This window comes from Globicephala melas, chromosome X (genome assembly GCF_963455315.2).
Source record: "Globicephala melas chromosome X, mGloMel1.2, whole genome shotgun sequence".
In the NCBI taxonomy this organism is placed as follows: domain Eukaryota; kingdom Metazoa; phylum Chordata; class Mammalia; order Artiodactyla; family Delphinidae; genus Globicephala; species Globicephala melas.
The window spans coordinates 115,228,420-115,252,465 of record NC_083335.1 but is presented as its reverse complement, the minus strand read 5'-3'; the positions used below and the strand labels follow the sequence as shown (position 1 = coordinate 115,252,465).

At 42.1% G+C, this 24,046-nt stretch overlaps 1 protein-coding gene across 13 annotated transcripts in view; it reads left to right on the top strand.

Moving 5' to 3' along the window:
* The window catches only part of FRMPD4 (FERM and PDZ domain containing 4), a 797,331-nt gene that overhangs the window by 567,361 nt on the left and 205,924 nt on the right, over window positions 1-24,046 (top strand). Inside the window, exon 1 of one of the 13 annotated variants that reach the window (XM_060292302.1) lies at window positions 13,332-13,754. The exons of the other annotated variants lie outside the window; for them this stretch is intronic. Coding sequence (XP_060148285.1) covers window positions 13,729-13,754 — 26 coding nt within the window. The 5' untranslated portion in view covers window positions 13,332-13,728. Of the gene's footprint in view, window positions 1-13,331; window positions 13,755-24,046 lie in introns of those variants that run through there. 13 annotated transcript variants of the gene reach the window in all.

Here is a 24,046-nt window from a genome sequence, read left to right as displayed (position 1 = left end):
TTGTCTTGGACCCTACTTCCATGGTCCACTACTCGAGATGTCCTTAATTATAAGCAGTGCTGTTTGTTTGAACTGACTCTCTTTTTCCCTGTGAAGAGATTTTCTAAATTTGTGGTTGTGGACTGAAAAAAACAGTGCAATGTGAGAGTTGTGAGTTAAGTTTCATTTGGGGCACAATGAGGACTATAGCCCGGAAGACAGCATTTCAGACAGCTCTGAGCAACTACTCCAAAGAGCTAGGGGGAAGGTCAGTACATATGGGTTTTGGTGAAGGGGGAGTACGTGCAATGAAGCACATATTTTTTGCCGAAGGTTGCTGCAAGTCTCGTGCAGGTTACTGCTCGTCCCAAGGAGCAGACATCATCGTGAAGGATTTTAGTGCTTTTCTAGATACAAGGAAATGCAAGAATTGGGCCCATAAAATCTTCTCCTGAAAATATCTGACTGTCTGAAGACTGGTTCTGCCAGTTTTTCCCAGAGCGAAGAATGCCTCATTCCTGATTTCCACCAGAAACTCCTTTCAGGGGGTATTGAAGGTCAGCAGCTGCAGGGGCTCTTGATTTACTCCTTGTAGAGGTAGATGGTGAGTGCCAATTTGTAGTTGGCACGGTGCGTATTTAGGGGGAGGGGAGAGGGATGTATTATTTAAAAGCCAAAGAGTGATGTTTTAAAAGGGAACCCTCTTGCACTGTTGGTGGGAATGTAAATTGATACAGCCACTATGGAGAACAGTATGGAGGTTCCTTATAAAACTAAAAATAGAACTACCATATGACCCAGCAATCCCACTACTGGGCATATACCCTGAGAAAACCATAATTCACAAAGAGTCATGTACCAAAATGTTCATTGCAGCTCTATTTACAACAGCCAGGACATGGAAGCAACCTAAGTGTCCATCAACAGATGAATGAATAAAGAAGATGTGGGGCTTCCCTGGTGGCGCAGTGGTTGAGAGTCCTCCTGCCGATGCAGGGGACACGGGTTCGTGCCCCAGTCCGGGAGGATCCCACATGCCGCGGAGCGGCTGGGCCCGTGAGCCATGGCCGCTGAGCCTGCGCGTCCGGAGCCTGTGCTCCGCAACGGGAGAGGCCACAACAGTGAGAGGCCCGCGTACAGCAAAAAAAAAAAAAAGAAGAAGAAGAAGATGTGGCACATATATACAATGGAATATTACTCAGCCATAAAATGAAACGAAATTGAGTTATTTGTAGTGAGGTGGATGGGCCTAGAGCCTGTCATACAGAGTGAAGTAAGTCAGAAAGAAAAAAACAAATACCGTATGCTAACACATATATATGGAATCTAAAAAAAAAATGGTCATGAAGAACCTAGGGGCAAGACGGGAATAAAGATGCAGACCTACTAGAGAATGGACTTGAGGACACAGGGAGGGGGAAGGGTTAGCTGGGACAAAGTGAGAGAGTGGCATGGACATATATATACTACCAAACGTAAAATAGCTAGCTAGTGGGAAGCAGCCGCATAGCACAGGGAGATCAGCTCGGTGCTTTGTGACCACCTAGAGGGGTGGGATAGGGAGGGTGGGAGGGAGGGAGACGCAAGAGGGAAGAGATATGGGGACATATGTATATGTATAACTGATTCACTTTGTTATAAAGCAGAAACTAACACACCACTGTAAAGCAGTTATACTCCAATAAAGATGTAAAAAATATATATATATATTTAGAAAGCTGTTGGAGGAAAAGACCTATGACTAAAACACCCTAACTCTCTCTGTTAAGGTTAGGTTCCATTACATGTAATAGAAAATGATCACAATCATAATATTAATAATTGTAAGATAGTAGTTTTAAAACATAGAAGTTTACATCTCCTGTAAAAGAAGTCTGAAGTTTGGGAGAAAAGGCTTGAATAGACGCTGCAGTCACCAAAGGTCCCTCTGCCCCTTCTACTTTTCATTCTGCCATTGTATTGAAGTGTTTCCAATCTCTTGGTCACCTTATGTTCTGAGATGGCCTCTGAACCCACAGCATTGACCTCTGCATTCCAGAGAGTAGGAAAAGGAGGATGGAGAAAGGAGTAAAGAAGTACCAAAGGGATGCATCTCCCAGCTTTAAGCAGGTTTCATAAAGTCCCACTCAATTCTTTCACTGCAATCCCATTAACCCAAACTGAACCACACGGCCTCACCAAGTTCTACAACTGGAAAGGTAGTCTTCTAGCTGCACACACGGACACTGCATGAAAGCGGGATTGGTTTACTGAGGTCAAAGAGAAGGTAGCAGTTGGGGAGCAGCTAGCAGAATCTGCTGTGCTTTCCCCCAAATAAGTAACACTCCGTGAAATCGAGATAGGATGTTTGAGGGAGGCTTTCTTTGCCCCGAATAATTACCACAAAATCAATGAAAATATCTGCCTTCTGGATTTTTGGTTTATCTGCTTTTGGTTTGGTTTGCTGTGAAATTTATCCAAGTAAAGGAGAGGTGTAAAATCCAAAGAGCACATTCAGCCAGTGGCTCCCCACCTCACTTGCAGCAAAGATAAAGTCCTTACATTGAATAATCGACAGGGCCCTGCAGAAGCTGGCCTGTCACATCAGCTACTGCTCAGTTCATTTCAGACACACTAACCTTGAACTTGCCAAGCAGGCCTCTGCCTTAGGATCTGTGCCCTGGCTGCTCCACTGGGCCTGAATGGCTTCTGCTCTTTCCTGCTCTTCAAGCCTTTGCTCAAATTTACTCTTTTCAGTAAAACCTACTATGATGTTGTGATGGATAATAAGAAAGACAGATTTGGTCTTAGTCCCAGTTTCTGGCAGGGAGCTCCTAAAACCCTTGAGGATGAGAGTGCTAAAGATGTCTCGTTAAGTTCATAAGGTGAATGTAGGTGAGGTTCCTAGGGCTGGGGGCTGGATGCCAGGGGAACTGACCTGTGATTAGAGGGTTGGAAGTTTCAGTCCCACCTCCAGCCCCTCCACCAGGGAGAGGCGAGGGGCTGGAGGTTGAATCGATTGCTAATGGCCAATGAGAATGAGGTGATCAATCATGCTTGTGATCAATGAAGCCTCCACAAAAACCCTAACAAGACAGGGTTCAGAGGGCTTCCAGGTTGGTGAACACATGCAGTTGCTCTGAGAGTGGGGCGCTCAGGAGAGCAATGAAGCTCCGTGCCCTTTCCCCAGGCCTTGCCCTTCGCACCTCTTCCGTCTGTCTGTTCCTGAGTTATATCCTTTTATAACGAACTGGTGATTTGGTAAGTAAAATGTTTCTCTGAGTTCTGTAAGCCACTCTAACAAATTAGTTAAACCTAAAGGCAGGGTCATTGGAACTTCCAATCTCCAGCTAGTCCATCAGAAGCCCAGGTGTCAACCTGGACTTCTGTCTGGCGTCTGAAATGGGGATAGGATGAGCAGGCTGGTGGGGCGGAGCTCTTAAACTGTGGGATCTAATGCTGTCTTTGGGTAGATAGTGTCAGAATTGAGTTGAATTGTAGAACACCCAGCTGGTGTCCAGAGGATTGCTTGTTGGAGAGGAACTCCGCCCCCATATTGTAATTGAGTGTCAGAGTCGTTAGTCCACCCTGATCCAGAGAGACTAGGAGTTTTGCCACCTTTCCTTCATAGTGTTGAGAACAGTAGAACCTCCGCCCCTCAAAAAATAAATAACTAATGGCACTTCCCACTTTTTCAGATTGTGTTTGTAAATGGTTTAAGAACCTCCTTCGATCTTTCCTTGGTTCCCTCATTTTATCTTTCCATGAGACAATTTTTCCACCTGATGAATTGTGAAAGGAGGCAAAGGGGATTTTCACAGGGTGTGGCCTTGAAGGCAAGTATTGTACATTTTGACTGATGACCTATTACCGTGTATATAAAAATATGCTCACAGGACAAAAACCAGGAAAATGTGTATTTAAATATGTAATATATTTGTATTTCTCTCTAAAGTTTCAGACCGTTCTCACAGTCAGTTCTTAGTTTACGTTGTAAAATCCTTTTTTCAGTTTCTGTATTCCTTGTAGCTTCCCACTATAAATACCCTCAGTGGTGTGTGTGTGTGTGTGTGTGTGTGTGTGTGTGTGTGTGTGTGTGTGTGTGTGTGTGTGTAGGAATTTATTTTCCTCTTTTCCATTCTTATCTGAATAACAACTCTTGCCATAATTGAGTAACTTCTCCCTTTTTTTTTCAGTGTTTGGCCTTTACTAGTTAATGTCTTCTTTTTTCTGGATCCATTTCCCATACCATCCTTGAAATTTTTTGTCAAGACATTATTTTTCTTCTCTTTTCTCACTAGCCTCTACCGTCCTCCAGCCATTATATCATGAGACACTATGTGAACTCTGTCAAACTGATGTCACATAATTCACTCAGTAAAGTGTTCTCTTCTCTGCTGAGTCCTCTTACCTTGTCTACAGAGATAATTAGGTCAAGCAAAGCTAGCACCCAAATTGCAAAACCAAGACCAACAAGGACTTCTGTATCTGAAAAGATGACCCTAAACCAGAGAAGGTCTTTATCTTTACAGAACAAATACAAATAGCTTATTTCTGACTTTAAACCTCCCATTTAAATTATTGTTCCTCAGTGAGTGGCAATTTTAACACTTTTTTCAAGAATAATTTTATATAACTTTAACATGATATACAGATGGAGTTAGATGTATATCTACTTTGTCATGCACTGCATTATGATTTGTGAGATAACTTTTGTTCAATATCTGCAACATATTCATGGCCATAAGTACTATCTTGACAATTTTTTTAACAACTTTATTGGAGTATAATTGCTTTACAGTATTGTTAGTTTCTGCTGTATAACAAAGCGAATCAGCTATACGTATACATATATCCCCATATCCCCTCCCTCTTGGGTCTACCTCCCACCCTCCCTATCCCACCCCTCTTGACATATTTTTTTTTTTAACTATTAGATGAAGAGAAAAAGGACAAGTGATTAAGAAACTTTGCCGTAATTGGCAGAAACAGCTGTTTTAACTGGAAAACACCCATTTCCCAACAGGGCACTGGTCTTCGTCGTCAGTGCCCTGAACTGTTCTGTGTCTGCCATTCTCATCTCTCTCCCTCATGCCTGGCTTTTAAGGAAGTATGCCCCAAAAAAGAAAAAAAAAAATCTCAGAAATGGAATATCAGTTAAAAGTCAAGCCTATTTTTAATATTAATATTCATTTTCTACTGTGAAATTGTCATAACTTTTTATGTCTACTCATAAATGTTGAAGCAGGCCCATGATTCAGCACCATTAAATCACTTGTAAATTACCACTGATGAGGCTAAAATTGAGAGTTCTAGAAACGCACTGCTGTGAGGGCTTCCTGTAGTTTGGTGAATTACCACCTCAAAACTGCCTTGCGAGTTGCCCAGACTGTCTGGTCAGACGTGATGAATGCTTGATGGCTGCGATCCTGGAGCTCTGAGTGGCAAGGCTTGGCTTCCAGCCCAGTAAGGACGTAATTGTCGCTGCTTTTTGTTTGCTTTTGTTTTTGTTTTTTTGCGGTATGCGGGCCTCTCACTGTTGTGGCCTCTCCCGTTGCGGAGCACAGGCTCCGGACGCGCAGGGTCAGCGGCCATGGCTCACGGGCCCGGCCGCTCCGCGGCATGTGGGATCCTCCCGGACCGGGGCACGAACCCGTGTCCCCTGCATCGGCAGGCGGACTCTCAACCGCTGCGCCACCAGGGAAGCCCACTGCTTTTGATTTGGACTACAGAAAGTGGAGTAGAATGTTCAAAAAATGTAATTGTATAATGTGCCTCTCATTTTCTTTAAAAAAACCCAAACACGTATTTGTCGTTGCTTCGAGTCGAGTCATAGAGAAACAGGTCAATGGTGATGTTGAGTTTTCTTGCCCATTATAAGATCTTGTGTTTACCTCCCATGCTTTTTTTGAAAACTCCCTACAGTGGGTAGAACAAACTAAGCAAATGATGGAGAGAATTAGGCCTTGGCAAACGTCCAAACCAGTAAGATGTTCTATTTCTTAAGAAGGAGATATACTTGTAAAACAAAGTAGCAATAGAAGGTCTGTGTTCATGATAGAATGGCAAGGTTGTTTTTTGTTTTGTTTTGGTTTGGTTTGGTTTTGGATTTGTTTTTGTTTACTTTTGAAGTTAATAATTTACTTAAGGTATTTAATGAGAAAAAATGCCCCTTGTGATGTCTTCTTAAAAGCAGCAACATCTTCCGTAGTAATTCTGAGGAAGTATTCATTGATTTTGTTGGTGGAAGCAAACAGGTAACAATAGGGCCTCAGAATTAGTTCTTTTTTTTTCTGTTTTTAAAATTTTTCCAGCTTTATTTAGGTATAATTGACCGTTAAAAATTGTATATATTTAACATGTGCAATGTGATGATTCGATACATGTATACATTGTGGAATCATTACTACAATCAAGCTACTTAACATATCCACCACCTCACATGGTTACCTATGGGCATGTGTGTGTGTGTGTGTGTGTATGGTGAGAACACAAGATGTTTTTTTTTTGGTTTGTTTCGTTTTTTCTAATGTTTTGTACACTACTTTAAAAAAATTTTTATTTTATATTGGACTATAGTTGATTTATAATGTTGTGTTAGTTTCAGTTGTACAGCAAAGTGATTCAGTTATACATATACACATATCTATTCTTTTTCGAATTCTTTTCCCATTTAGGTTATTACAGAAATTGAGTAGAGTTCCCTGTACTATACTGTGGGTCCTTGTCAGTTACCTATTTTATGTATAGTAGTGTGTATATGTCAGTCTCAAACTCCCAATTTATCCCTTCCTGCCACCTTCCCCCTTTGGTAACCATAAGTTTGTTTTCTAAGTCTGTGAGTCTGTTTCTGTTTTGTAAATAAGTTCATTTGTATCATTTTTTAAGATTCTGCATATAAGCCATATCATATGATATTTGTCTTTCTCCCTCTGACTTACTTCACTTAATATGATAATCTCCAGGGCCATCCACGTTGCTGAAAATGGCATTATTTCATTCTTTTTAATGGCTGTGTAATATTACATTATATATATGTACCACATCTTCTTTATCCATTTATCTGTCGATAGACGTTTAGGTTCCTTCCATCTCTTGGCTGTTGTAAACAGCGCTACAGTGAACATAGGGGTGCATATATCCTTTCAAACCATGGTTTTCTCCACATACATGCCCAGGAGTGGGATTGCTGGATCATATGATAGCTCTAATTTTAGTTTAAGGAACCTCCATATGTTCCTCCATAGTGGCTGTACCAATTTACATTCCCACTGACAGTTTAGGAGGGCTCCCTTTTCTCCACACCCTCTCTAGCTTTTATTGTTTGTAGAGTTTTTGTTGATGGCCATTCTGACTGGTGTGAGGTGAAATCTCATAGTTTTGATTTGCATTTCTCTACTAGTTAGCGATGTTGAGTATTTTTTCATGTGCCTGATGGCCATCTGTATGTCTTCTTTAGAGAAATGTCTATTTAGGTCTTCTGCCCATTTTTTGATTACGTTGTTACTTTTGAAGCTTAGGGATAACAGCGTCTGCAAATTCAGCAGAATTGTGGTTTCTCATATAGAACAAGCGCTTCACTGATCCGTGTGGATTATGGTTTTATTGTCCAACAGTGAACCTCTGACTTTTACTTGAATGTTGCACAGTTCCTCAGGCCAACATATTGACATACTAAACCATTAAATTACTGTTCAAATTTTATTCCTCAGTATTATCATGAAGGATTTTTATTGATGCATATTCTACTTCGAAAATACAGCTGAAATAAATATGGCATAGGAATGCTTTGGTTGTGAACCAATTTGTACTTGTTCAGGAAAGTTTTTTTCAAAAAAGCAAAAGTACAGTAATTCATTAAATCTTAAGTTCAAAATATATATTAGTATTGGCTTAGCTATTGGGTGGGCCAAAAGGGTTGTGCAGTTTCTTCTGTAAGATGGCTCCAGTAGCACTTAGTTGTCTTTAAGTTCATTCGAAACAATTTTTTTAGATTGTATTGTGACAGCTGTCATATCAGCGTGCATTTAAAAAAAGACTTATCAAAATTGGTGAATTTCTGTGTAGCCATTTTAATATTGAAGATGGAAGAAAGAAAGCAACATTTTTGGCATATTATGCTGTATTATTTCAAGGAAGGTTAAAATGCAACTGAAACACACACACAAAAAAAAAGATTTGTGCAGTGTATAGAGAAGCTGCTATGACTGACAGAACGTGTCCAAAGTGTTTTGCAAAGTTTTGTGCTGGAGATTTCTCGCTGGATAATGCTCCACGGTCAGGTAGACCAGTTGAAGCTGGTAGCAATCAAATTGAGACATTAAATGAGAACAATCAACGTTATACCACGCAGGAGATAGCCAACATACTCAAAATATCCAAATCAAGCTTTGAAAATCATTTGAACCAGCTTGGTTATGTTCATCGCTTTGATGTCTGGGTTCCACATAAGTTAAGCGAAAAAAACCTTGACCATATTTCCGCATGCGATTCTCTACTTCAACATAATGAAAATGTTCCGTTTTAAAAACAAATTGTGATAAGCAATGAAAAGTGGATACTGTACAACAATGTGGAACGGAAGAGATCGTGGGGCAAGCGAAATGAACCACCGCCAACCACACCAAAGGTGGGTCTTCATCCGAAGAAGGTGATGTTTTGTGTATGGTGGGATTGGAAGGTTGTCCTCTATTATGAGCTCCTTCCGGAAAACCAAACGATTAATTCCAACAAGTACTGTTCCCACTTAGACCAGCTGAAAGTGGCACTCGACGAAAAGCATCTGGAATTAGTCAACAGAAAATGCATAATTTTCCATCAGGATAACGCAAGACCGCATGTTTCTTTGATGACCAGGCAAAAAACTGTTACAGCTCGGCTGGGAAGGTCTGATTCATCTGCCGTATTCACCAAACATTGCACCTTCGGACTTCCATTTATTTCGGTCTTTACAAAATTCTCTTAATGGAAAAAATTTCAATTCCCTGGAAGACTGTAAAAGGCACCTGGAACAGTTCTTTGCTCAAAAAGATAAAATGTTTTGGGAAGATGGAATTATGAAGTTGCCTGAAAAATGGCAGAAGGTAGTGGAACAAAACGGTGAATACGTGGTTCTGTAAAGTCCTTGGTGAAAATGAAAAACGTATCTTTTATATTTATTTAAAAACCAAAGGAGGGACTTCTCTGGTTTTCCAGTGGGTAAGACTGTGCCCCCAATGCAGGGGGCCCAGATTCGATACCTGGTTGGGAACTAGATCCCGCATGCATGCCGCAACGAAGATCCCGCATGCCACCACTAAGACCTGGCACAGCCAAAATAGATAAATAAAAATAAATAATTAATATTAAAAAAAACTGAAGGAACTTCTTGGCCAACCCAATAAAAGTTCGGTTTTAGATGCGTGCGTTTCTGTGTGAATACTAACATTCTAGACAAGTTGTGTTTACAGCCGTGAATCCATCAACAAGCTTCTCTTGTCTCTACGATTTCAGTGATGTATCTGTAAGCTTTGATTTTTCAGAATCCAGTAAGACCTTGGAGGGTTAGGATAATATATTTTTAGAGAAAAACATCTGCATGCCAAAAAAAAGTTCCTATTTTCTATGCTTAAGAAGACATTTCTTGCTCTAATCTCTTCTAAAAGTCATGTGTGTATTGAAAACAATGAGATTTCTGGATGAACTCCACAATACTGTAAGATTCCACATTGCAATTAAGAATAATCACATGATCAGGGACTACAGCAAATTAAATGTCAAAGAATGGCTGGAGGGAGATTTTGCAAAGGAAAATGACCTTTTTATTATCAAGACCAGTTCTGCCAACATAGGTTTACAACAAAAAAAGAGAGAAGCAAGCCCACATGAGGAGTTGTTTTCTAGACGCATCAGTGAGGGTTTCTAATAGAACTTAGATGTTGAGCTTTGCTGCTGATTATGGGGGATACATTCTTATCCCTCACTCTGACTTGATCCATCCAGTATAATGCAAGGCCTCCTTTTTCAGAGACAGTAAGATTCAGTGAGATGAAAGAAAGCATAGGATTTGGAGTTAAGATGTCAGATTTTCCTGTCAGCTCTGCCTATTGGACCAAACTTCAAGAAGCCACAATTCCCCTGTCTTTTCAGTGAAGTATCATTAGCCTGCCGATCTCACTGCGTTGATGCAAGGCCACAGGAGAAGTTTGTGAAGTGAAAAATATTTATAAACTCTGTAACATTCTACACATTGTCTTATTATTTGATTAACACTTACTACAAGGTCATTTACTGGAAGTAATAAGCGGTAAAATTTATCTCATGAAAGGACACAAGACCATGATGGGTTCCCTTAAATAGCTTTGAATGGTTCATAACTTGGACGGAGCACTTCCCCTGTGCAAACTATTGTGTCTTGTGCTGTACATGTGGTATATTATCTCAGCCATTCCTCATACAACCCAGCAAATTAAGAACTGCATTTCTGAGGCTGCGAGAGGTGAAATAACTCGTGAAAGTTAGCCCAACTTGTATGGGAGAGGTATATTTCCAACCTGGGCTGTCTGACTCCAAAACTTGTGCCCTTAACTCTCACCGCATACAACAGATCTCTTTATTGTATAACTTTTACTAAACCATTTTGTATATAAGATACATGTCTCTTTCATCTTTGAAACCCTGTAACTGTCATCTTCTGTGAAATTATGCCATGGTAACAAAAAAAACCCAAAGTCTCATTGACTTATAAAAACTAAGATTGTTTCTCACTCACATCCAAGACATTGTGGATCATCTCTGGCTTTCTACCATGCTACCTTCATTTTGGGAATCAGCTAAAAGAAAACAGAAGGAAGGTAGAACCACCTGATGATGGTTACACAGTTTTACTAGGAAGTGTTTTGTCACTTCTACTTATATTTCATTGACCAGAGCAAGTCATTTGTCCAAGCCTGACTCCACTGGGGCAAGGAGATAAGTCTGCCCATAGAGAAGGATAAGGAATACAATGTCCAAACCACTTCCCCATATTTTGTAGATAATAGATAATCTGTTTAAGAATGAATGAATAAATGCAAGAAAGAAACATTAGAAGAATTAGAAGTAAATTCAAAGCAATATAGCCCTATCAGCCATGAAATTTGAACCAGGTGGTTGTTTTCATAGAGAAGAAGCGATGGGAACGGATATCATATTTTTTTTGTTGTTTCATGCAGAAACTGAAATACTGAACCTTTAGAGAATTTATGGACCCTGCTCTGGTTGAGATCCTTATATTTGACCATAGGATTAAACTCATCATGACCAACTTGCTACAGTTACAGATCCTTTAATGCCGTTCAGGAACATAGTCAAATATTTGCCCACTTTCCATATTCCTATCATTCAATAAACCTAAATAGACAAAGGCACTCTCTTAAAGTGGAGTTTTCTCAGTGCACTCAGTCATATCTGGGTTTCAGTGAGTGAAACATTTTACTTAAGTGTACGTCTATTAGAAAATCAAATTGAAGTTGAGACCATATCTAACAGTTCTCAGAGGAAGAGTAGTGTATTTTCTCTGTTGCTATTATTGTAAACCAAAAGAGGTTAGGTAGTGCCAAACCCCAAAGCACCCTCCATCCATAATCAACAGGCAAAAAAAAATGAATTCTCTCTAAGAATTTGATGAACTGAGAAAAAGATCAGACAAACCATTAAGAGGCCTCCTGAGGCTGCCGTTTCCTGACTTCCTTGTTTTCAGCCCCCTCTCATTACTGCTCACTAAATCCTGAGAGTGTGTATAGACCAGCTCTTCGCAGAGTTTTCTGGAAGGACTGCTTGACAAGCACACGGCCTGCAGTCAGCTCGAGGACTCTTTCGCCAGCACTTATTTACCTGGTAGCGCTCTACTTCCTAGTCTGTAGCCCTTCATGAGCCAAATGTGTTCCTTTGCCATCATTAAATAAATGATGATGATGAGACACGGAGTATGAAGATGATACAATTTATTCCAATACTAGAGTAAACACACGCCCTGAACTTGCTGCCTTATCTTTATTGCATCGTCCAGTAAGCGCCCGTTTCTGCCCAGGCACCGCAGCCACTGTACAACAATCACATTTTATCACGCGTGCTTCCTTCGTGACTGTTGTCAAAAGACGTCGAGCGGTGCCTGGGCCTGCTACATCAGATAAGGATGTGAGGGCAGGTCGTTTATTTGGGAGGTGTTTGGAGGAAGTGGGAAGAATGAGAAAAGCAAGCAAAACAGAGCATTAGGTTTGCAGTGTGGGCATCTGGGGCTCAGACACACTGGTGAATTTCTAAAACTTCATGTAGAACAGAGGTCAACAAATTATATCCTGTGGGCCAGACCTGGCCTGTTTTTGTAAATAAAGTCTTATGGGCACGCAGCCCCACTTATTTGTTTACTTATTAGCTATGGCTGCTTTTGTGCTACAAGGGCAGAGTTGAGTATTCGTGACAGAGACCACACAGCCTAAAAGAGCTAAAAGTACCTAACAATGTCTAGCTCAGTACTGACAGAGTGTGCTTACGCCTGGTGTAGAACTTAGCCCCACCTTGTCCTGATGGATGGAAGCTGGAATATTTATTCACTGACCCCTTCCTATAGGTGAAGAGTTTGCCCCTGCAGCACCTGGACTGCATCTAAGCAACTTAAAAGAAATCTCTGATACAGAAAACTGGGAGACCACTCAACCAGGACCCTTGAAGAGAGACCACTGGTGGACATCGAACTCCCCCTATAACTACACCACAAGCACATGTTGGCCAACGAGGACGTATCAAAAGCAGCTGCTACAGTGCTGGTACCCCGCAAGGATTAGCTTTTTCTCACCCGCTAATATTTGTTTTCCTTTGATCAACAAGAAAGCTTCGCTATTGTCCCTTTCCCATCATCCAGAAAGTTCTGTATATCCCAGACATTTCAATTTCAAAAGTTAGGGGTGTGTATGTGTGTGTGTACATGTGTACAACTGTGCCCCAACAGTCGACAGAGAATTTAACCCAGTAGGAACCCCCAGTAGACACAAAGGGACAGAGCTCACAGGGGCCCCCCTCCAGCCAATGTCTTGTAAATAATGTCTGTAACCTGACAGCAAGGGCAAGCTCCACGGAGCTGAATGTCTCCTGAGAGAACCATTTGCCATTTGATGTTACTTTAGATGTTCCTGATCAGTAATTATGTACAAAACTGTAACTATTCCGTAATCTAATTAAGAGACATTTTAGAATTGAGTTGTATGAGAATGACAGGTGTGGGCTTCCCTGGTGGCGCAGTGGTTAAGAATCCACCTGCCAGTGTAGGGGACACAGGTTCGAGCCCTGGTCCGGGAAGATCCCACATGCCACAGAGCAACTAAGCCCGTGTGCCACAACTACTGAGCCTGCGCTCTAGAGCCCGTGAGCCACAACTCCTGAGCCCGCGTGCTGCAACTACTGAAGTCCGCACGCCTAGAGCCTGTGCTCCGCAACAGAAGAAGCCACCGTAATGAGAAGCCCGCGCACCGCAACAAAGAGTAGCCCCCGCTCGCCGCAACTAAAGAAAGCCCGCACGCAGCAACAAAGACCCAACGCAGCCAAGAAAAAAAAGATGTGTACTTAAGATTTAATAAAATTAATAATTAAAAAAAAAAAAAAGAATGACGGGTGCGTTGGGGCCACAGTGCTGTACCGGGACCAAAAATAGAGGTTGTCATTGCAAAGCAATGGGCCCAAAACGAAAAGTGAAGATGAAATTCAGGAAATGGAGCTCCCTTCTCTAACATCACCCCAGATGAGAGTCTCCCGCCAATGATCTCTTCACCACATCCTCAACTGTAAGTCATAACCACTTACGTCATTAAGTGTACTGTCTATTTCCCAGTAGTAAGTATTTTGAGTCTATATGGACAGCATTTCTTTTAAGTGATTGCCTCTGAAAAAAACAGAAGACAGAACCTAAGGAATCTAGGGTTAGAAGGACTCTGTCACATACTCTAACTTTCTTTCTGCCTTTCTAAGGTTTTCCAGCTTTCGTTCATCCACCAACTCTAATGGATGAGCAGAGGAGTAGCAAAACGTGGTTGATTTGGAACAAATATATAATTCCAAGCTTGGAAGCATTTCTACTCTTAGAATTGATGATTGAAGGGAAGGATGTAGGGAAATGGTCCCTGATTGTATTTTGCTTGGGGGTTCGTGTCCTGATGGCCACATGGCTCCCAGCTCAGCTGTACTAAGGGCTGAAAGTCTTGGTGACAGAAAACAGAGGGGTGGTTGGATTTTATTGTAAAACATTCGAGAAAGAAGCCTTCCCAAACCCTAAAATGAATGTCCCAACACACAGCTTTTCAATGCCCTCTGTGCCTCAAAACAAATGTTCTGTTGGATTTCAGTTAGGTTTTCTAAGTTCACTTGAATCATCTTTGATGCTGTACTTCTGATATTTGAAGACCTAAGTTTTAATAAGCATTTGCTTGGCAGAGTTGTGAGCTTTAAGCTTAAATGAAGGGATAGATTGAGTAATAAATGCAGTGCCTAGAATACGTGATTATGGCGGGTTGTGTAACTGTTGAGAGCAAGCCAAAATAAAGAAAGAAATATTTAGTGTAAGGAACAACTTCTGACGATAAATCATTCCTGCCACATCTATTTGAAATGAGAAAAAGCATACAGAGTATGGATATCTTTTGCTGTTAGATGGAAACCCTGGGTCCCATGCCTGGGTTGAGCCATCAGCTTCCCTGCCCTCGTGCTTTCCCTGGAGAAAGGCCAGTAGACAGTTGCATTTTCTTCCTAAAAGGTTTTAGGAATCTATAAAACATTTTGAAATTAGATTTTCTGTGGGACTTTGTGGGGTTTTTTGCGGTACGCGGTCTCACTGTTGTGGCCTCTCCCGTTGCGGAGCACAGGCTCCGGACGCGCAGGCTCAGCGGCCATGGCTCACGGGCCCAGCCGCTCCGCGGCATGTGGGATCTTCCCGGACCGGGGCACGAACCCATGTCCCCTGCATCGGCAGGCGGACTCTCAACCACTCTGCCACCAGGGAAGCCCTGTGGGACTTTTTGACTTTTTATTCCTGAAAGAGATGGTGGTCCCAGTTGGAAGAGGTGGATGTCAGGGAGGCAAGAATGGTAAAAGCCTACATCCAGGCTGAATATTTGGGAATTTATCAATACAAATCTCATTCATACAAGTGGAGAATTAGGAGTGAGAATAGAACCCTTTTTTCCCCTGAGAATAAGGCTTTTGGGTTTGTGTTCTCAGAAATGCCTGTGAGACTAAACAATGAAAAAAATGATAAGGATCATGCTTCTACAGCGTGTGATTAGAACCTCTTTTGTCTCTCCAAATGCAGCCCTGGTCTTCACTCAGCAGGGCTAACTGAGATCTTCCAATTCTTCTTTTTAATTTCCATCTTTCCCAAAAGTTTTCTTCCTGTGATCTGTTCTTCCACCCCTCTTCTGTGATCTCTGAAAACACGTTGGTTTCTTTAGAACTTCGCGAGAGTCAAAAGAACTTGCATTTCTGAATCCCTGCAGTCTTCACATCACAGGGGAAGGAAGCAAGAAAAGAGCAAGAACCCCTGTTAGCGAGGGACGCAGCGAACCCAGACTTTTGCGAGTGCCTGAGGACCATGCTTAGGGGGGTGGACCGTGAGGGCCAGATCAATGTGCAGAGCTGTTGCCTTCTTCCTAAAGGAATAGGTAGGAAAGAATGGCTGGAGTTGAGCAAGAGATGACTCAGTCGGCATTTGGGGGAAGGTAGGGTCCATTTAAGGAGCATCGAAATGTTTTTTAGAAGTGTGGATGTATTTGAACCACCTCATTTCTGGAGGGTTCTAGTTAGTTCCATCTTCTCTCTCTTCCTGTATTTGTCTCCAAAAATGGGGAGAATTATGTGTGTGCATCTATGTGTGTGTGTTGCTATGGAAACTTTTACGTGCGCCTGCTACAGGGATGCATGCTCGATTGCTTGCTCACTCAGAAATATTCATGATGCAGCCCTAAGGCAGTTGGAAATATCAGTGTGCAGACTTGTAGTCTTACCATCGCTATGTTCTGGGAGGTAAAGAGAAAGCAGTACCCACAGACCTTGGCCAGTTCAAGTATCTACGAGAGTTTTACCTCCAACACGCAGTCCATTGTCCCTGGCCAACTTGTGCTGTGCAATATAGCTTGTTAATCAGATTTCCAACATCGTATCCGTTTACGGCTGAAGACTGCATTTCATCTCAGGCTGAAGGCCTCAACGAATGAAACTCACATTTTTGTATAGCTTTATGTGGTGTCTCCTAAAAAAAGTGTTTATCTCCTAACAATTGTTCCTTCACATTTTAGCAGCAGACCACTCTGATTGACATTTTAACTGCTTTTTCCTGTTGGACCAGGCTCCGTGCTGGGAAATTGTCCAAATGTTAGGGCTTCATTCTCACACGAGAAGTAGCTGGTCCACAGCTCACATGGACCCAGTCTGACTTTTCAAAATAGATTAAAATAAAATTGTAGTTTATGAGCCATCAGGAAAAATTATCTGTTTACTTTTGAGAAATGGAGACGGTGTGTTGAGTTTCAGCCAAAAGTCTAGCACTACTATGTTGTAAGGTGACACCTCACAGGTTTTCATGCAACATTAAGTGAATGTATTCCAATTTAATGCAAACAACGGGGAAGGAAAACATGCATGCTTATTCTACATAAGGTCCTTTCCATGGGTAGTGTCTAATGGAGGGATCTGATTTTATACCAAGTGAATGGTTTAAACTGACACTAAATCCGAGCTACCAAAAAACAAAGAAACAAACAAAAGAAAAAAGCCAAAATCAAAATTAGGACAGATGAGTCCCTTGTTTTCATCACAGTTGCATGATACAATTTCTATTTACTTTTGCACTAAGGTACTAAAAAGCACTGATGTACTCTTCCCATTTCTTTATGAAAAGGTCCATTTGTGTAATGACAATCACATCTGAAATTGAATGGTCAAAATAAATGAGTGGAGATGTGAATCAGTGAATTCGTAAGAATGAGTGAATTTTGGTGAACTAGTCAGAAATTCCGTTTACTAGAGTTACATCCACACATCATGTTTGCCTTTGCGGATGTGTATGAATTTAATCTCAGTGGACTGAGTGAATTGAAGCAGCATTTGCCTCCTTTCATTTTCAGCAAATGTGTGTAAATTGTTTTTGTCAGGAATAAATCAGTGGTTTGGCTCCAGCTATATCTACTTGAGGTGGTGTCAAAGCACTAGGACAAATTATACTTTTAAAAAGGAAGTATTTTTGAACAGAACACAAAAGAGGTAGCATACAGAGGCAGGAAAAACTAACATCAAGATCGCATAAAATGGAGACGTAACAAAGGAGCTGGTAGGAAGGTGTCATCTTGTAAGATGATGCTGCCATCATTATGCCTGTGCTGAAAGGAGGATTAAGTCGCCTGACGCGCAGAGCTTATTGTGTGTCTGTGCTCTGGCTCTATGTAGAATCAGCGTGATGGAAGTTCTTGCAGAAAGGGAACTGTTCATTTCGGTGAAGTTATTTAACTTTCAGAAACTGCTCATCTTCTGTGGCACATGCATGACTTGAGGTTGACAGGTGACAGATGTGCCCTAAGTGGGGCCCAAGTGAAGTCCTATTGTCACCCTTACCATGGGATCCCAAGCATGAGTCACCTTAATACCCTGGACCAGGCAGACATCTGCTCTTTCACTCCCATGATAGGAGTATAGAAATTTATGGACAGACGTTCATAGAGGAGGAAATGTCCTAAGAGCCCTCGTTGATCTTACAAGGAAAGGTGCATTATAAATACGTGTTTGACCCTGCTGCTTTCACACTGCCTGTATAGGGAACATAGAAAGTGAGCATGATCAAATCTAAGTCCTTTAATATTTGAGGCACCCTGATGATGGACTGCAACCAAAATTGGCGGGGTGGGGAAGCAGTGCCTTGATTCCTTAAGAAAATGTTAATTTTGAAAAGGATTTTTAAAAAGCATGTTTTTTTCTACTTTAAAATTAAATTGAGTTGTGTCATTCGCTTAGAATGACCTGGACAATTGGGTACAGTGTTCCAGACCTAAAATTTTGCTGATCTCCAAGAAATAAGAAAGTACAGCTTAAGGTGCTTCCCTGGTGGTGCATTGGTTAAGAATCCGCCTGCCAGTGCAGGAGACACGGTTCAAGCCCTGGTCCAGGAAGATCCCACATGCTGCGGAGCAACTAATCCCGTGCGTCACAACTACTGAGCCTGCGCTCTAGAGCCCGCGAGCCACAACTACTGAGCCCATGTGCCACAACTACTGAAGCCCACACGCCCAGAGCCGGTGCTCCACAACAAGAGAAGCCACCGCAATGAAAAGCCCGCACGCTGCAACGAAGAGTAGCCCCCGCTCGCCACTACTAGGGAAAGCTCGTGCGCAGCAACAAAGACTCAACGCAGCCATAAATAAATAAATAAATAAATATTTTAGAAAAAGAAAGAAAGTACAGCTTTAATAGTTTGGATATTTGGAATTAACATAGATTTATTTTTCCCTTCTTCAATCCTTCCTTTCCTTTCTTGCTTTTTTAAAAAAATTTTTCTTGGCAAACTATCTCTCCAGGAAAAAAATCTTATTCCTAGAGGTTATGATTTTTCAGGTTGAGGTAGACTGGCTTTTACAATTACCTTCTTGAAGTTAAGCACTGGCAAACATTCAAGATGAAGCAAGGTGATGAGTATTTCAAAGGCAACCTTAAAATAAGCTAAGGAGGAGAAGAAAAAAAATCTTTGAATTTATTTCAAATACATTATCCATAGTTGCCTTATAATTGGATACCCTAAGCAGAGAAATATGAAGTCATCCATTAGGTAAAAATATCCAAAAATGTCTCACCTATTATTGAGAGTCCATTCTCTCAGATAGTTGACATGGAATATTGGGAACTCTGCTGCACTTTGAGACAAAAACTATCAGCCATTTAACATGGGACCAGTCAGTTCAACATCTCTGAAATGGAAATGCTGATTTACCCTCCTGGGTCTCATGGTTAGGGGCAGATGAAACACTTTTTAAAGAGGAATCTGTGATCCAGGATGCCAGTATTACAAATATCGGTACTATAGTTTTACTCTAGCTACAAAGATGCCATTACTGTGAAATCCAGTAAAGCTCCAGTCACAATGGAGCCACAGTTAAAACCAGTAAGACTAAAGCCCTCCCTTCTGAGCTGTGTGATGACTAGTAAAACTCAATATCTTTGAGTAGGTAGCATTCTCTGTGCCTTTCTGTTTAAACATAATTGGAAATCGTAGTAACATCTATATATTCTTTATTTGTTTACCCCTATGTGATAACCATCTAACTAGTGATCAGTATGCCTTTTTTTAATAGTAAATACGTGCAGTTTCAACCATTAATGGGCCCATGTTCAGGAGTGCTTAAGACCCAATTTTTACCTCGGTATTACCCCATCCATTCAACTGCAGTTACATAGAGAAAAAAATGAATTATTCATTAATATTGTTGACTGACTACAATAACTATGATGTTTTTCTTCCAGCAAAAAGGATAGAAGGGCCTGAGGTCTTTGTGACTGGGCTCACACATGTTATTTATTTATTTATCTATTTAATTTTTTGGCTGCGTTGGGTCCTCACTGCTGCGTGCCGGCCCTCTGCTGTTGCAGTGAGCGGGGGCCACTCCTCGCCGCAGTGCACAGGCCTCCCATTGCGGTGGCCTCTCCTGTCCCGGAACACAGGCTCTAGGCATGCGGGCCTCAGTAGTTGTGGCTCGCGGGCTCTAGAGCGCAGGCTCAGCAGCCGTGGCACACGGGCCCAGCCACTCCACGGCACGTGGGATCCCCCCAGACCAGGGCTTGAACCCACGTCCCCTGCATTGGCAGGCAGACTCTCAACCACTGCGCCACCAGGGAAGTCCCAGGCTCACACATGTTAAACATGAATTAATTATATCCGTGAATGAACGTAAACATGTCACTTTAATCGTAGTTTTGTTATAATAATTTGTGTTTATTTAAAATATAGTAAAACCAATGAGATAGAAAATTTTCTCCAAAATTTCTTTAGGAAAGTACCATTATATTTTCCTGAGACCTAGTATGAGATGATGAAGCTGAGTTAATAAGGTCTATCGCTCAGATATTCCTCCCTGAAGATGTTAAATGTCTCTTTTACGTCTGTCACATTAGATAGGTCTTCTTCCTCATCAGAATGTTTCCATAGCTCTCTGTTACTACGGAGAACAAATTCAGAAACCTAGCTTTAGGCTTCTAAGACCTTCATTGGTTACCCCTCTCGTGTGTGTTCATCCATCCAACCATTTAAGCAACAAATATTTATTGAACATCTAATGTGTTCTGCTAGATACTTTCAAAGACCCTAGTTCAAGGCCTCCTCCTCTTGTTCATGTTTTCCTCATAGAAACTGTTCTCCCGTGTGCGTTCCATTAAAGAAGCTGCCAATCTCCCAATTAACTCAGCATGTGGACCCTCACAAACATTCTCCTCAACTTTTCTTTCCATGTTTCTGTGGGTAGAAAGATATTTCGGGACCCGAGTGAATCCGACCTTCCTGACTATGAAAAGAGCTTAGCAGAAGCAGCCTTGTCAGTGCCTGAGCAGAAGCCTCTCTCTGTCACAAATCACATGCCATCTTAAGGAAAGACGCTCAAGAATTAAGAAACACAAAGCCTGCTTTTAAGGAGTTTATAACTAATGGAGCAAGGATAAATACTATGAGAAACACATACTCTCCAAGGACATCTGAGGTGAAACTAATACAATTTTAAAGAACTTTAGTAAAGCACACAAGATGGGTTCTGTCATAAAGTTAGGTGACTGGATATCAGGGCTGATCGAAAAAGACTCCGTAAAGGAGGGGTGATGCAAGCAGGGTTTGGAATGGTAGGGGAAAGGGCAAATTGGATTTGGCGGTTCCTAAACACAGATGAGAATTGAAGCAAAGTCCAAAGCGCACATGAGCAGCAGATTTCGCTTGGCCGGTATATAGGCCAGGGAGCAAGGAGGTCGGAGGAGGGTGTGTTTGTGGTGCTCGCTGTTGGACTTTTATTCAGGGGAATCGTGCTCACCCCTTATTTGCTATCACTGGAACCCTGGGAGGTTGGAGATGGCAATGCACATAGTTGAGGACACATTGCTGTGGTTTCATTGACTACCAAGGTGGTTTACCCTGAAAGTAAGGGAAGAACACCTATCTCTGTACTTGGCGTTGTTCATCTCATTTAATTCAACCACAACGAAAGGAGAAGGGACTTTTCACTTTGCAACAAGAAACTGAAGCTCAATTACATGCCAAAGACAGAGCCCAGACTCAACCTCCAGTCTCTTGGACTCCCAACTCCCCTCTGTCTACTTTTCTGTGCCCTCTCTTTAGAGCAGGGCTTCTCGGTCTTGGCACACTTGCCACGGGTGGCTGGATCGTTCTTTGTGTTGGGGGCTGTCCTGTGCACTGTAGGATGTTTAGCAGCATCTCTGGCCTCTCTACCCACTAGGTGCCAATGGCAGCACCCCGCGCACACTTGTGACAACCAAAAATGTCTCCAGAAATTGCCAGATGTCCCTTGGATGGGAGTGGAGGTAGGGACAAGCAAAACCATCCCTAGTTAAGAATCGCTGCTCTAGGGTATTGTTAAGAGTTTTGAAAAATTTTATGTGAACTTTTATTCTCTTCCACTTTTCGCCACACTCAGAAGTGCAAAAGAGAACGTGGAAACCAGTGTGAAAGCTAAGTTTGTACAACTCAAAATTCTTAAGACCATCACTCAACTTTTTTCCCCAAACCTAATCGTGATAACTTGGAGGTGCTCTTAAAAGAAGAGTTGCTGCATGTAAAATATCTGTTATGAGGCCAGCGTGGAGCCTGAGAGCTCAAGTCACAGAGCAAAGCCAGGCACAGGCTTCTCCTGGGGTCTTCCTTCATAGAGCTGAAGAAGCTGCTGCTTTAGCCATAAATGGTTTGTAAGCCTCTCCTCTCTGGGGGTGTAGGAAGACCCGCTGGGCAGGCATCAGTCTCTTCAACTGAGTTGTTGCCGGCTGCCTTGCTGAATACAGAGGCAAATTCTGATTACTGAAAGCTCCTTGTGATTAGGGACCATGTGTTAGACACAGTGGGGTTATTTAGAAGCACAGCTCATCATTAGCAATCAATGAGTCAGTGATGCAGTCCTCTGCCAGCAGATATTTATTCAGTGCTCCCGCCCACAGGTGTAATAGTCCAATGGGTGTGGATATTCCTGTTCAACGTTATGATTATTTGATTACTTAGCCACAAAACTTTTTGCTTTTGCTTTCATGGTTATAGAATAAACAGAGTTTGTAAAGTATTTTCAGGTTAAAACAAAATAATTAAGGAGGCAACCCTAGAATGTTGCCCCAATCTCATCCAACCCAACTCCTGCTACATAGAATTCGCCACATATGGTAACCAAAGTGGGCTGGCACCGTCACTCCGATCACGCCTAAAACATGCCCAGCAGAAGAACGGTCCTGTATTTCAGCCCTTGGTAATGGGTAGAATAAGGGGCTTGAACCACAAAATGTATAAGGTGTCAGAGCACACTTTTAATATGAAAATACCTCATTAAACTTGCCACTTTAACGTGTTTCCCCTCATCAGCAAGGGGTAATTAGAAAATGGTGGTGATGCTGCTTCAGAACGTAGATCTCGAAAGTATGGCATATTTCTACTTTTGGTCATATCTCAGAGTCCTCATTTGTAAACTAGAAAACAGTAGTTGTGTGCTGGGATTGGTTTCATCCACTGGGTTACAACGTCCACTAAAATACCGAGCCTGGGCTCCCTTTGGCAGTGTTATGAACACCCAGGCTTAGAATGCTGGCCGAAGACGTGTGTTTAAAAGGACTTAATTTTCTGCAGTTCTTTCTTGCAGATAACCTGCCCGTAACTAATTATTGAGCTATTACATCTTTCAGGGAATACTGCCCTTGTAGATAATTCCAGAGGAGGCTGGATGATGAGATAATTAGATCAGTAGGGAAGCAAAATTTCTTCTTTCTCCTTCTCTCTTAAAGATTATATGAAAACTTTTCATATTTACACACTTCCCTTTTTACTGCATTGTTAATAATTATTGGCCATCTCTTATTTATAGCGGCACAGTGGTTAATCTTCTTTATATGAAGTCACGTGTGTGCATATAAGGGGCCTTGTTTACAGATTAAAGGGGCCAACAAGGGTCCTGGGGGACTTGCAGTGTTTTCTTTGTTTTGTTTTTCCTGTCTCCACATTTGCATTCCCAGTAGAATGCTAAAAAAGTTCCTGCCCTAGGGAACCTCCTGAAAAATTGAAGCACTCAACAGCCTGTGGCAGGGTAGGGACAGGTGGCGCAGGAAAATGTCCCCAGGCTCTAGGCTTCCCATGTGCCCTTGGCAACACCTGGCCCAGAGAGAATGTACTGGCAGATCGTGCCTCTTGGGAACATGCATTTCAAGTTTCAAACAAAATGGTGTGCATGGCGTGTCCCTTGGCGGGCATTTCCTGCTCACAGGAAGAAGGTCTCCAGTAGGCGAAGCTCTCATTTCCCATGGAGGGAGCCTTCCAAGGTCAGGTGCTTGCAGGGGGACAGGCTGGGTGAAGGGGGCGAGGGAGCAGGGGGAGGTGCTAATCCTTTTCTTTAGTGTGTCAAGAAAGAAACAGTTTAAAAGAAAAAAATTGTAGACCCAGGATATGAATTAGACAAACCTACCTTGAAATGCTGGCTCTGTCCAGTTAGTAGCTAGATTACTTTGGGCAACAGATCTAGCAGTTTCCTCATTTGTGAAATGGGTATAGGAACAACCTTATAGGGTTAGATCATTAAATATAAAAATTCTTCCACCAACAGTGCACAAGGGTTCCCTTTTCTCCACATTCTTGGTAACACTTGTTATTCCTTATCTTTTTTTTTTTGTGGCCTCTCACCGTTGCGGCCTCTCCCGTTGGGGAGCACAGCCTCCAGACGCGCAGGCTCAGCAGCCATGGCTCACGGGCCCAGCCGCTCTGCGGCATGTGGGATCTTCCCGGACCGGGGCACGAACCCGTGTCCCCTGCATCGGCAGGCGGACTCTCAACCACTGCGCCACCAGGGAAGCCCTCCTTATCTTT